The sequence below is a fragment of the Oncorhynchus keta genome, chromosome 20 (assembly GCF_023373465.1).
Source record: "Oncorhynchus keta strain PuntledgeMale-10-30-2019 chromosome 20, Oket_V2, whole genome shotgun sequence".
NCBI classification, from domain to species: Eukaryota; Metazoa; Chordata; class Actinopteri; order Salmoniformes; family Salmonidae; genus Oncorhynchus; species Oncorhynchus keta.
Window position 1 is genome coordinate 40,503,003 of NC_068440.1, and position 12,508 is coordinate 40,515,510.

The following is a 12,508-nucleotide window of genomic DNA, read 5'->3' on the forward strand; positions in this document are numbered from 1 at the left end:
TCACCAGATAGGCTGTTATTAGGTTTCACGTTCTGTTTGTTGTTTTGTATTTATTTAGTTATTTCATGTATCGCGATTGTTTCATTAAAGTCATGAGTAACCACCACGCTGCATTTCGGTCCGACTCTCTTTCTACAAACGAAGAACGCCGTTACAATATTGTGTATGTATGTACAGTGCCTTGCAAAATTATTCGGCCCCCTTGAACTTTGGGACCTTTTGCCACATTTCAGGCTTCAAACATAAAGATATAAAACTGTATTTTTTTGTGAAGAATCAACAACAAGTGGGACACAATCATGAAGTGGAACGACATTTATTGGATATTTCAAACTTTTTTAACAAATCAAAAACTGAAAAATTGGGCAATAAGTTAATACTTTGTAGCGCCACCTACGTTCCACTTCATGATTGTGTCCCACTTGTATGTATGTATGTATGTATGTATGTATGTATGTATGTATGTATGTATGTATGTATGTATGTATGTATGTATGTATGTATGTATGTATGTTTTTCAATGTTTTGGCAACAAACTGGTGTCAGTTGTGACAGAAATCAGTAGTTGGAAGAGTTGCAGAGTTCATTGAAAATAATTCCATTGTTGATTAGATGCTTTTATCATTAATTAGGCTATTTATTTTTAACCATATGGTCCATGTACTAGAAACTTACGGACAATATAGACACAGCGATAATAAATTAATAGTATATATGAATAACATTTTATTTTTTAATTATTCAAATCTAATTTACCAATGTTACGATAGATTGCCATAGATTTTCTGTTTAATCATCTAAATGACTGAAGATTCCTGAAAGGAATTACATGTTACCACACACACAGAGCAGTATCTTTCTCCACCTCCCTGAGTGGTATTAACAGTGAGCTCTGTCTTTGTCCGACACGTCAGAGAAAACAGAGAGATTTGCATTGAGTAGAACTAAAATTATTTTCTGTCATACGGAACACTGAATGTCATACGGAACACTGAATGTCATACGGAACACTGAATGTCATACGGAACACTGAATGTCATACGGAACACTGAATGTCATACGGAACACTGAATGTCATACAGAACACTGAATGTCATACGGAACACTGAATGTCATACGGAACACTGAATGTCATACGGAACACTGAATGTCATACAGAACACTGAATGTCATACAGAACACTGAATGTCATACGGAACACTGAATGTCATACGGAACACTGAATGTCATACGGAACACTGAATGTCATACGGAACACTGAATGTCATACGGAACACTGAATGTCATACGGAACACTGAATGTCATACGGAACACTGAATGTCATACGGAACACTGAATGTCATACGGAACACTGAATGTCATACGGAACACTGAATGTCATACGGAACACTGAATGTGTTCTATACATTTGACATCTTTTATCATCTGCACGTTTTCCTCCTAATAAACTCTTAACCAGAATCATAATATTCCTTAAAATGACTTGTTTTAATACAACCAAAAGAAAAACCCAGACACGCACATGTTTGAAACACAGAAGGTATATTTGTTATCGATTTCGGTTCAAAACAGAACAATCCATCCTCAACTAGAGGTTGCCATGCAACAGAAACAAGGGAGGAAGAAAGAGTTGTTTATTTTTAATCTCGATCCAACTCAAGTTATTAGTTTGAGACAGTTAGAACAGAAAAGGGTAGGTAGGACGGTGTCGGGTAACTTTTCCAAATTCTCCAGGTTTTTCCAGAAATCCAAATTAGAAGAATTCCTGGAATAAGCAGGAAATCTGGGAATCTTTAAAAAAAATCTGGATTTCTAGAAAACCTGGACATTTTGGGAACGTTACCATAATTTTGCAGTAGTGGAGCAGCAAATATTCCCCACCCAACAACCAGGGGGCAGTGACCCTGGAAGCCCATCCAACCACCAGGGGGCAGTGATCCTGGAATCACATCCAACCACCAGGGGGCGGTGACCCTGGAATCACATCCAACCACCAGGGGTCAGTGACCCTGGAAGCCCATCCAACCACCAGGGGGCAGTGATCCTGGAAGCCCATCCAACCACCAGGGGGCGGTGACCCTGGAATCACATCCAACCACCAGGGGTCAGTGACCCTGGAAGCCCATCCAACCACCAGGGGTCAGTGACCCTGGAAGCCCATCCAACCACCAGGGGTCAGTGACCCTGGAAGCCCACCCAACCACCAGGGGTCAGTGACCCTGGAAGCCCATCCAACCACCAGGGGTCAGTGACCCTGGAAGCCCATCCAACCACCAGGGGGCAGTGAACTGGAAGCCCATCCAACCACCAGGGGGCAGTGACCCTGGAAGCCCATCCAACCACCAGGGGGCAGTGAACTGGGAGCCCATCCAACCACCAGGGGTCAGTGACCCTGGAAGCCCACCCAACCACCAGGGGTCAGTGACCCTGGAAGCCCATCCAACCACCAGGGGGCAGTGACCCTGGAAGCCCATCCAACCACCAGGGGGCAGTGAACTGGGAGCCCATCCAACCACCAGGGGGCAGTGACCCTGGAAGCCCATCCAACCACCAGGGGGCAGTGAACTGGGAGCCCATCCAACCACCAGGGGCAGTGAACTGGGAGCCCATCCAACCACCAGGGGGCAGTGACCCTGGAAGCCCATCCAACCACCAGGGGGCAGTGAACTGGGAGCCCATCCAACCACCAGGGGGCAGTGAACTGGGAGCCCATCCAACCACCAGGGGGCAGTGAACTGGGAGCCCATCCAACCACCAGGGGGCAGTGAACTGGGAGCCCATCCAACCACCAGGGGGCAGTGAACTGGGAGCCCATCCAACCACCAGGGGGCAGTGACCCTGGGAGCCCATAGTAGAGGTGCAGTGCACATTGTGGGAAACTAGGCGTGTCGGTGACGCTTTATTTTAAGGGGACTGTAATAAATAATTTATAAGGCGTTTATAAAGTGTGTGTTCATCATGTATTAATCATTAATCCAACATTTGTAAACCATTTACTAATCATCAGTAAGGTATTTTTGCAGCCCCTAATATAAAGTGAAAGCCATTTATGTAATAAATACTATATAACATGGAGTGAACGGTGTAATATGTCACTGGCCACTTTAAACAATGTTACCTAATATAATGTTCCCTACATTATTCATCTCATATGTATACGTATATACTGTACTCTATATCATCTACTGCATCTTTATGTAATACATGTATCACTAGCCACTTTAAACAATGCTACCTAATATAATGTTCCCTACATTATTCATCTCATATGTATACGTATATACTGTACTCTATATCATCTACTGCATCCTTATGTAATACATGTATCACTAGCCACTTTAAACAATGCTACCTAATATAATGTTCCCTACATTATTCATCTCATACGTATATACTGTACTCTATATCATCTACTGCATCCTTATGTAATACATGTATCACTAGCCACTTTAAACAATGCTACCTAATATAATGTTCCCTACATTATTCATCTCATATGTATACGTATATACTGTACTCTATATCATCTACTGCATCTTTATGTAATACATGTATCACTAGCCACTTTAAACAATGCTACCTAATATAATGTTCCCTACATTATTCATCTCATATGTATACGTATATACTGTACTCTATATCATCTACTGCATCCTTATGTAATACATGTATCACTAGCCACTTTAACTATGCCACTTTGTTTACATACTCATCTCATATGTATATACTGCACTCAATACCATCTACTGTATCTTGCCTATACCGCTCTGTACCATCACTCATTCATATATCTTTATGTACATATTCTTTATCCCCTTACACTGTGTATAAGGTAGTAGTTTTTGGAATTGTTAGCTAGATTACTTGTTGGTTATCACTGCATTGTCGGAACTAGAAGCACAAGCATTTCGCTACATTTCGCATTAACATCTGCTAACCATGTGTATGTGACAAATAAAATTTGATTTGATTTGTTGCTACCTGGCGATAGAACCAACGCACAACACAGGATGATTAAGGATCTATATATACACATGTCTGAATAACTATGCTTCCTGACATTCATTCATATATTTTTATGTACATATTCTTATTCCTTTACACTTGTGTGTGTATAAGGTAGTTGTTGTGTGAAATTGTTAGGGTAGATTTCTTGTTGGTTATTACTGTGTGGTCGGAACTAGAAGCACAAGCATTTTGCTACACTCGCATTAACATCTGCTAACCATGTGTATGTGACAAATACAATTTGATTTGATTTGACATTTACACATGTGGGAGTCATGATTAATACATGGAGAGAAAACGGTTTATAAATGGTTTATAAATAGTTTATTAATGGTTTATAAATGGTTTATTCATGGTTTATAAATGGTTTATTAATGGTTTATTAATGGTTTATTACCTACCCTTATTCTAAAGTTTCATTCAGAGTCCTCTGGGCCTTGACTGTCACCAGTAGTGGAGTCTATAAGGTATAGGGCATCACTTGGAATGCAACCTCTAAGTGATCTTTGCCTTAAAACAATTCCACTCTCTACTGTCTCGGTTAACACTTTGAAAAGGAAGGTAGAACAGCACTGGGATAGAGATAATCAAGAACAGCACTTGGATAGAGATAATCAAGAACAGCACTGGGATAGAGATAATCAAGAACAGCACTGGGATAGAGATAATCAAGAACAGCACTGGGATAGAGATAATCAAGACCAGCACTGGGACAGAGATAATCAAGAACAGCACTGGGATAGAGATAATCAAGACCAGCACTGGGACAGAGATAATCAAGAACAGCACTGGGATAGAGATAATCAAGAACAGCACTGGGATAGAGATAATCAAGACCAGCATTGGGATAGAGATAATCAAGAACAGCACTGGGATAGGGATAATTAAGACCAGCAGGGATAGAGATCATTAATTAAGACCAGCAGGGATAGAGATAATCAAGACCAGCAGGGATAGAGATAATATAGACCAGCAGGGATAGAGATAATCAAGACCAGCAGGGATAGAGATAATATAGACCAGCAGGGATAGAGATAATCAAGACCAGCAGGGATATAGATCATCAAGACCAGCAGGGTTAGAGATAATCAAGGTTAGCTGGGATAGAGATAATCAAGACCAGCAGGGATAGAGATAATCAAGCCCTTAGTGTGTTGTGCTCTGTGTCTGGCAGAAGGCGGGAGGAAGGGGGTTTGTCCCAAAGTGACACACACGCCCAAGAGTGCACAAAGACGGCATGTCGGTGTGTCTTCTGTGTGCGGTCTGGTAGGCTGCTGAAGAAAGTAGAGCTATGAAATGGAACTGTTTTGTGATGGGGGTTTTCGTGTTTTGTGCACCATGCAGTGAAGCGTGTGACGACGTGGCTACTGTACTTCACCGCTCAGTGATGCGATAAAAGTGTTAAAATAACTAACTTTAAATACTTATATGACATATTAATAATAAACAACACGAATGTATAATACTGTTAAAGTTTAAAGCCTGGACATGCACACAAACTGTACACATGCACACACTCAGACATGCACACAAACTGTACACATGCACACACTCAGACATGCACACAAACTGTACACATGCATACTATACACACATGCACACAACAAAACACACACACACACACACACACACACACACACACACACACACACACACACACACACACACACACACACACACACACACACACACACACACACACACACACATACATGCATGCATACACTCGTGGAGGCTCAAATTATATGATGTGTTGCTACTGGTTTCATTGATCAAATGCATTATGGAATCACCTGATATAAATATTCTAGAATATTCAAATTTTTCCCTTCCAATGCCGAATTTTGGAATCTCCACATTCCATCTTGGACAGAGACGGACGGTTCCCAAAGACAAGTCCATGTCCATATGAGAAGGAACAGTCATTTCTTTCTCTTTCTTTCAATGGATTCCTCTCCAGTACTGTGTTATAATCATCTTCAATGTCAAATCAAATTTAAAAACCACAACAATGAAAATAAATAAATACAAGTAAACAACATGAGGAAAACAATATTATGTACAAAAAAAAAAATATAAGAATACAACATTTAAATTAATCATTAATAACAATACATTTATAACATCAGTAATAAAAACACAATAGCTTTCTTTACCGCAGTGAAAGATCATATATCAGAAACATCACAACTTCATGTCCCGGTCCCATGTTCCCTATATGAACAAACGATTAGACAATTCCCATATTGAATCAGAGCAAACAATACATCTACATGATACTGCCTTCTGAACGCAGCAGGAGTTATGAAGACAGATAGATATACTTGCCTATTCATTTCGTATAATGTCATATACACATGTATGTACACATAAATATGGATATAAAAGTGGAAGAGGATTGGAGGAGCTGTGCCTTAATTGGAGGGGAACGGAATCTTTTGAACAGAATGATTAGAACACAGATGGCCCATGCATGGTTCTCAGGATGGAATGTTCCCTTCGTTATCTTCCCCAAAATAAACAGACTTTGTAAAAATGGCAGACGGACTTTCTAACGTTGTGAGGCAGGGGAGCTCAGCGGAATTCCATCCCATTCTTCCGGAATTCCATCCCATTCTTCCAGAATTCCATCCCATTCTTCCGGAATTCCATCCCATTCTTCCGGAATTCCATCCCATTCTTCCGGAATTCCATCCCATTCTTCCAGAATTCCATCCCATTCTTCCGGAATTCCATCCCATTCTTCCGGAATTCCATCCAATTCTTCCAGAATTCCATCCTTCCGGATCCAGAGATAGACAGTAAAACACATTGGACAACGGCTTGTTTTTTGTATTCTCAGTTGTCGTATCATCTTCTGAATAATAATGTATGCATGTCCCTTATTTTCTTTAAAAAAAAAAGTAAAGTAAAATGATCATGATTTTTGCTTCATCTCCTTTTAAAACTCTTCCTCCATCTTGTACACCAAAAATATATGAGTGATGAGAACCATCATAAACTAATTGGAGTTACTATTTCCATAGCAATCAGGGTGGGCGTGGCAGGCTAGGTGGGCGGGCGGGGTTAGAACTGGGAGGCGGAGCTGGGGTCACACTGGAGTAGCCGCACGATAGAGGGATCACTTTTGGCACCTTTAATGAACTCTTCCAGTGACAGTTTACCTGGGGGGATGGAGAGAAAAGGGAAAGAGGGAAGTGAGAGAGAGGAGCGGAGAGAGAGAGAGCGAGAGAGAGGAGCGGAGAGAGAGAGAGAGAGAGAGAGAGAGAGAGAGAGAGAGGAGCGGAGAGAGAGGAGTGGAGAGAGAGAGAGAGACAGAGAGTGAGAGAGAGGAGCGGAGAGAGAGAGAGAGAGAGAGAGAGAGGAGCGGAGAGAGAGTGAGAGAGAGAGAGACAGAGAGACAGAGAGAGAGAGAGACAAAGAGAGAAAGAGAGAGAGAGAGAGAGAGAGAGAGAGAGAGAGAGAGAGAGAGAGAGAGAGAGAGAGAGAGAGAGAAAGAGAGAGAGACAAAGAGAGAGAGAGAGAGAGAGACAGAGAGAGACAGAGAGAGAGACAGAGAGAGAGACAGAGAGAGAGACAGAGAGAGAGAGAGAGAGAGAGACAGAGAGAGAGAGAGAGAGAGAGAGAGAGAGAGAGAGAGAGAGGAGAGAGAGAGGAGTGGAGAGAGAGAGAGAGACAGAGAGTGAGAGAGAGGAGCGGAGAGAGAGAGAGAGAGAGAGAGAGAGGAGCGGAGAGAGAGTGAGAGAGAGAGAGAGAGAGACAGAGAGACAGAGAGAGAGAGAGACGAAGAGAGAGACAAAGAGAGAGAGAGAGAGAGAGAGAGAGAGAGAGAGAGAGAGAGAGAGAGAGAGAGACAGAGAGAGAGAGACAGAGAGAGAGACAGAGAGAGAGAGAGAGAGAGAGACAGAGAGAGAGAGAGAGAGAGAGAGAGAGAGAGAGAGAGAGAGAGGAGCGGAGAGAGAGAAAGGAAAAACGATACAGGGAGGGGAATGTTAAATGAGAACAGAGAGGAGGAAGAGAAAGCGATAGGAGAACAGGAATTGAAAGAGAGTAAACGGAAGAATTGAAATACTGACACAAATACTGCTCAGACACTCTCAAACCTGTAACATGACAGTGATCCCCACCCATTCTCCCCCATCCCTTGTCCCCCCCCTCTCTCACCATCATTATTGAGGTCCATCTGTCTGAAGATCTTGTCTGTTCTCTTCTCCGGCGTGGCCTCATCCTCCGGCATCTTCATCACAGATGACACCATCTTATAAATGGCCTGAGGAGAGAGGGAGGGAGCAAGTAAGCGAGGGAGGTAGGGAGAGGGATGGAGAGAGGTAGGGAGAGGGATGGAGGGAGGTAGGGAGAGGGATGGAGGTAGGGAGAGGGAGAGAGAGAGGTAGGGAGAGGGATGGAGGTAGGGAGAGGGATGGAGGTAGGGAGAGGGATGGAGGTAGGGAGAGGGATAGAAGTAGGGAGAGGGAGAGAGAGAGGTAGGGAGAGGGATGGAGGTAGGGAGAGGGATGGAGAGAGGTAGGGAGAGGGATGGAGGTAGGGAGAGGGATAGCAGTAGGGAGAGGGAGAGAGAGAGGTAGGGAGAGGGATGGAGGGAGGTAGGGAGAGGGATGGAGGTAGGGAGGGGAGAGGGAGAGAGGGAGGAGGTAGGGAGAGGGATGGAGGTAGGGAGAGGGATGGAGGTAGGGAGAGGGATAGAAGTAGGGAGAGGGAGAGGTAGGGAGAGGGATGGAGGTAGGGGAGGGATGGAGGTAGGGAGAGGGATGGAGAGAGGTAGGGAGAGGGATGGAGGTAGGGAGAGGGATAGAAGTAGGGAGAGGGAGAGAGAGAGGTAGGGAGAGGGATGGAGAGAGGTAGGGAGAGGGATGGAGGTAGGGAGAGAAAGGTAGGTAGGGAGAGGGAGGGAGGGAGGGAGGTAGGGAGAGGGAGAGGTAGAGAGGGAGGTAGAGAGGGAGGTAGAGAGGGAGGGAGAGGGAGGGAGGTAGAGCAGGAGGGAGAGAGGTAGGTAGGGGGAGGGAGGTAGGTAGGGAGAGGGAGAGAAAGGTAGGGAGAGGCAGGGAGGGAGGTAGGGAGAGGGAGAGAGGTAGGTAGGGGGAGGGAGGTAGGTAGGGAGAGGGAGAGAAAGGTAGGGAGAGGCAGGGAGGGAGGTAGGGAGAGGGAAAGAGGGAGGGAGAGAGGTAGGGAGAGGGAGGGAGGTAGGGAGAGGGAAAGAGGTAGGTAGGGGGAGGGAGGTAGAGCAGGAGGGAGAGGGAGGGAGGTAGGGAGAGGGAGAGAGGTAGGTAGGGGGAGGGAGGTAGGTAGGGAGAGGGAGAGAGAGGTAGGGAGAGGCAGGGAGGGAGGTAGGGAGAGGGAAAGAGGGAGGGAGATAGGGAGAGAGGGTGGGAGAGGGAGGTAGGTAGGGGGATAGGGAGAGGGAGGGAGGTCAGGAGGGAGAGGTAGAGAGCCACTTCTTCTTGTTTATATTTGATAGGAGTGGAACCCGGTGTGGTCTTCTGCTGCAACAGCCCGTCTGTGACAAGGACCGACGAGTTGTGTGTTTCCCTTGATGCCGTTCTGCACACCACTGTTGTACTGCACCGTTATTTCCCTGTTTGTGGCCCATCTGTTAGCTTGCCCTATTCTTTCCATTCTTGCCAATTAGCTGTTTTTCGCCCACAGGACTGCTGCTGACTGGATGTTGTTTTGTTTGTCGCACCGAAACAGGAAACCCTAGACAGTGCCGTGCGTGAAAAGTCCAGGAAAGTCAGTTGTTTCTGAGATCCTGGATCCAACATGCCCGGCACAGAACGATACTACCACGCTCAAAAGTCGCTTAGGTCACTAGTTTTGCCCCATTCTAACGTTCGAATGATGCCTGTCTGCCTGTTTTAATAAGCAACTACGGACATGTGACTGTCTGCAGGAGTGATCATTTTTCAGTGAACGGGGTGGTGTACCTGATAAGCTGGCCAGTGTAGGATAATAATAGTTAGCATATATAATAATAATAATAATAATAATAATAGCAATAGTTCAATAGGATAGGCCTTGACTAGAATGCAGTATATACATATGATTTGAACAGTGTGTAAACCAGTGTTACATACAGTGGGGCAAGAAAGTATTTAGTCAGCCACCAATTGTGCAAGTTCTCCCACTTAAAAAGATAAGAGAGGCCTGTAATTTTCATCATAGGTACACTTCAACTATGACAGACAAAAAGAGGGGAAAAAATCCAGAAAATCACATTGTAGGATTTTTAATGAATTTATTTGCAAATTTAGGTGGAAAATAAGTATTTGGTCACCTACAAAAAAGCAAGATTTCTTCTTTAAGAGGCTCCTCTGTCCTCCACTCGTTACCTGTATTAATGGCACCTGTTTAAACTTGTTATCAGTATAAAAGACACCTGTCCACAACCTCAAAGAGTCACACTCCAAACTCCACTATGGCCAAGACCAAAGAGCTGTCAAAGGACACCAGAAACAAAATTGTAGACCTGCACCAGGCTGGGAAGACTGAATCTGCAATAGGTAAGCAGCTTGGTTGGAGCAATTATTAGGAAATGGAAGACATACAAGACCACTGATAATCTCCCTCGATCTAGGGCTCCACGCAAGATCTCACCCCATGGGGTCAAAATGATCACAAGAATGGTGAGCAAAAATCCCAGAACCACACGGGGGGACCTAGTGAATGACCTGCAGAGAGCTGGGACCAAAGTAACAAAGCCTACCATCAGCAAGGGCATTGAAGATGAAACGTGGCTGGGTCTTTCAGCATGACAATGATCCCAAACACACTGCCGGGTAACGAAGGAGTGGCTTCGTAAGAAACATTTCAAGGTCCTGGAGTAGCCCAGCCAGTCTCCAGATCTCAACCCCATAGAAAATCTTTGGAGGGAGTTGAAAGTCCGTATTGCCCAGCAACAGCCCCAAAACATCACTGCTCTAGAGGAGATCTGCATGGAGGAATGGGCCAAAATACCAGCAACAGTGTGTGAAAACCTTGTGAAGACTTACAGAAAACGTTTGACCTCTGCCATTGCCAACAAAGGGTATATAACAAAGTATTGAGATAAACTTTTGTTATTGACCAAATACTTATTTTACACCATAATTTGCAAATCAATTCTTTAAAAAATCCTACAATGTGATTTTCTGGATTTTTTTCTCATTTTGTCTGTCATAGTTGAAATGTACCTATGATGGAAATTACAGGCCTCTCTCATCTTTTTAAGTGGGAGAACTTGCACAATTGGTGGCTGACTAAATACTTTTTGCCCCACTGTGTAACTATGTACATAGGGCAGCAGTCTCTAAGGTACAGGGCAGGAAACTGGGCGGATGCCGGCTAGTGGAGACTGTTTAACAGTCTGATGGCCTGGAGATAGAAGCTGTTTCTCAGTCTCTTTGTCCCAGGTTTGATGCACCTGTACTGTCACCATCTTCTAGATGGTAGCGGGGTGAACAGGCAGTGACTCGGGTGGCTGAGGTCCTTAATGATCTACTAGATGGTAGCGGGGTGAACAGGCAGTGACTCGGGTGGCTGAGGTCCTTAATGATCTACTTCACCTTCCTGTGACACCGAGTGCTGTAGATGTCCTGAAGAGCAGGCAGTGTGCGATGATGAGTTGGGCTGATCACACCATCCTCTGGAGAGCAGACGGTGCAGTTGCCGTACCAGGCGGTGATATAACCCGACAGGATGCTCTCAATGGTGCTTCTATAGAAGTTTCTGAGGCTCTTGGCGGCCAAGCATAATTCCTTCAGCCTCCTGAGGAGCTGTTGCACCTTCTTCAACACACTGTCTGTGTGAATGGAACATTTCAGATTGTCCAGTGATTTGCACTTGAAGCTTTTCACCCTCTCTTCTGTTTACAGTGTAACTACCTTCTCTCTCTCTATAGCTATCTCTCTCTCTCTCTCTCTCTCTCTCTCTCTCTCACCCCCTTCATCACCCCTCATCCATCTCTCTCTCTCTCAATCCCGCCATCCTCAGTGATAATATCTTGGCCTTTCCCTTCCCTCCCTTCTCCTCTCTCCTTTTCTTATTTCCTATTTCTCGCCTCCTTTCCTCTCCCTCTCTCCTCCCTCTCCTCTCCTCTGTCTATCCTCCTCTCATTCAGCAAAGCAGAACCTCAGTGAGCCCGGGGATAATCCCAGTATTCTGCACACTCAGGGATAAACCCTGGTTAAATTTAACTCACTAATCCTGGAGCACACAGCGCTTGCAACCATACTGCTCTCAGTACAATACAGAACCATCTCTCTCTTTCTTTTCCCCATTTTAATCTATTCTCTCCACCCGTTTTCCTTCTCTTTCTCAAACTTTCCCTATATCTATGTACCCCAATCTGTTTCTTTCTCACTCTCTCTTGTAACTGTCTCCTAAACTGGTAACGACTTCCCAGTTCCAACAAGAACCACACAACACCGTAATTCCCGACCCAAAATATTCATGACCAACCCTACGTAACCTCTTCACTGGCCAGCTAACGAAACAATGCTGATG

At 44.5% G+C, this 12,508-nt stretch overlaps 1 protein-coding gene across 26 annotated transcripts in view; it reads right to left on the reverse strand.

Moving 5' to 3' along the window:
• Positions 1-1,526: 1,526 nt before the first annotated feature.
• The window catches only part of LOC118376849 (hippocalcin-like protein 1), a 95,932-nt gene continuing 84,950 nt past the window's right edge, over positions 1,527-12,508 (reverse strand). For 2 of the 26 annotated variants that reach the window (XR_008073617.1, XR_008073612.1), the window contains 4 exons: positions 8,174-8,279; positions 3,582-7,173; positions 2,601-3,353; positions 1,527-2,532 (listed from right to left, as the gene is read on the reverse strand). Coding sequence is in view for 1 of the 26 variants with exons in the window: in XM_052472879.1 (XP_052328839.1) it covers positions 7,076-7,173; positions 8,174-8,279 (204 nt within the window). In the remaining 25 variants the exon portion in view is untranslated. Of the gene's footprint in view, positions 2,533-2,600; positions 3,354-3,430; positions 7,174-8,173; positions 8,280-12,508 lie in introns of those variants that run through there. The other 24 variants (XR_008073627.1, XR_008073620.1, XR_008073618.1 and 21 more) reach the window with 24 other exon arrangements.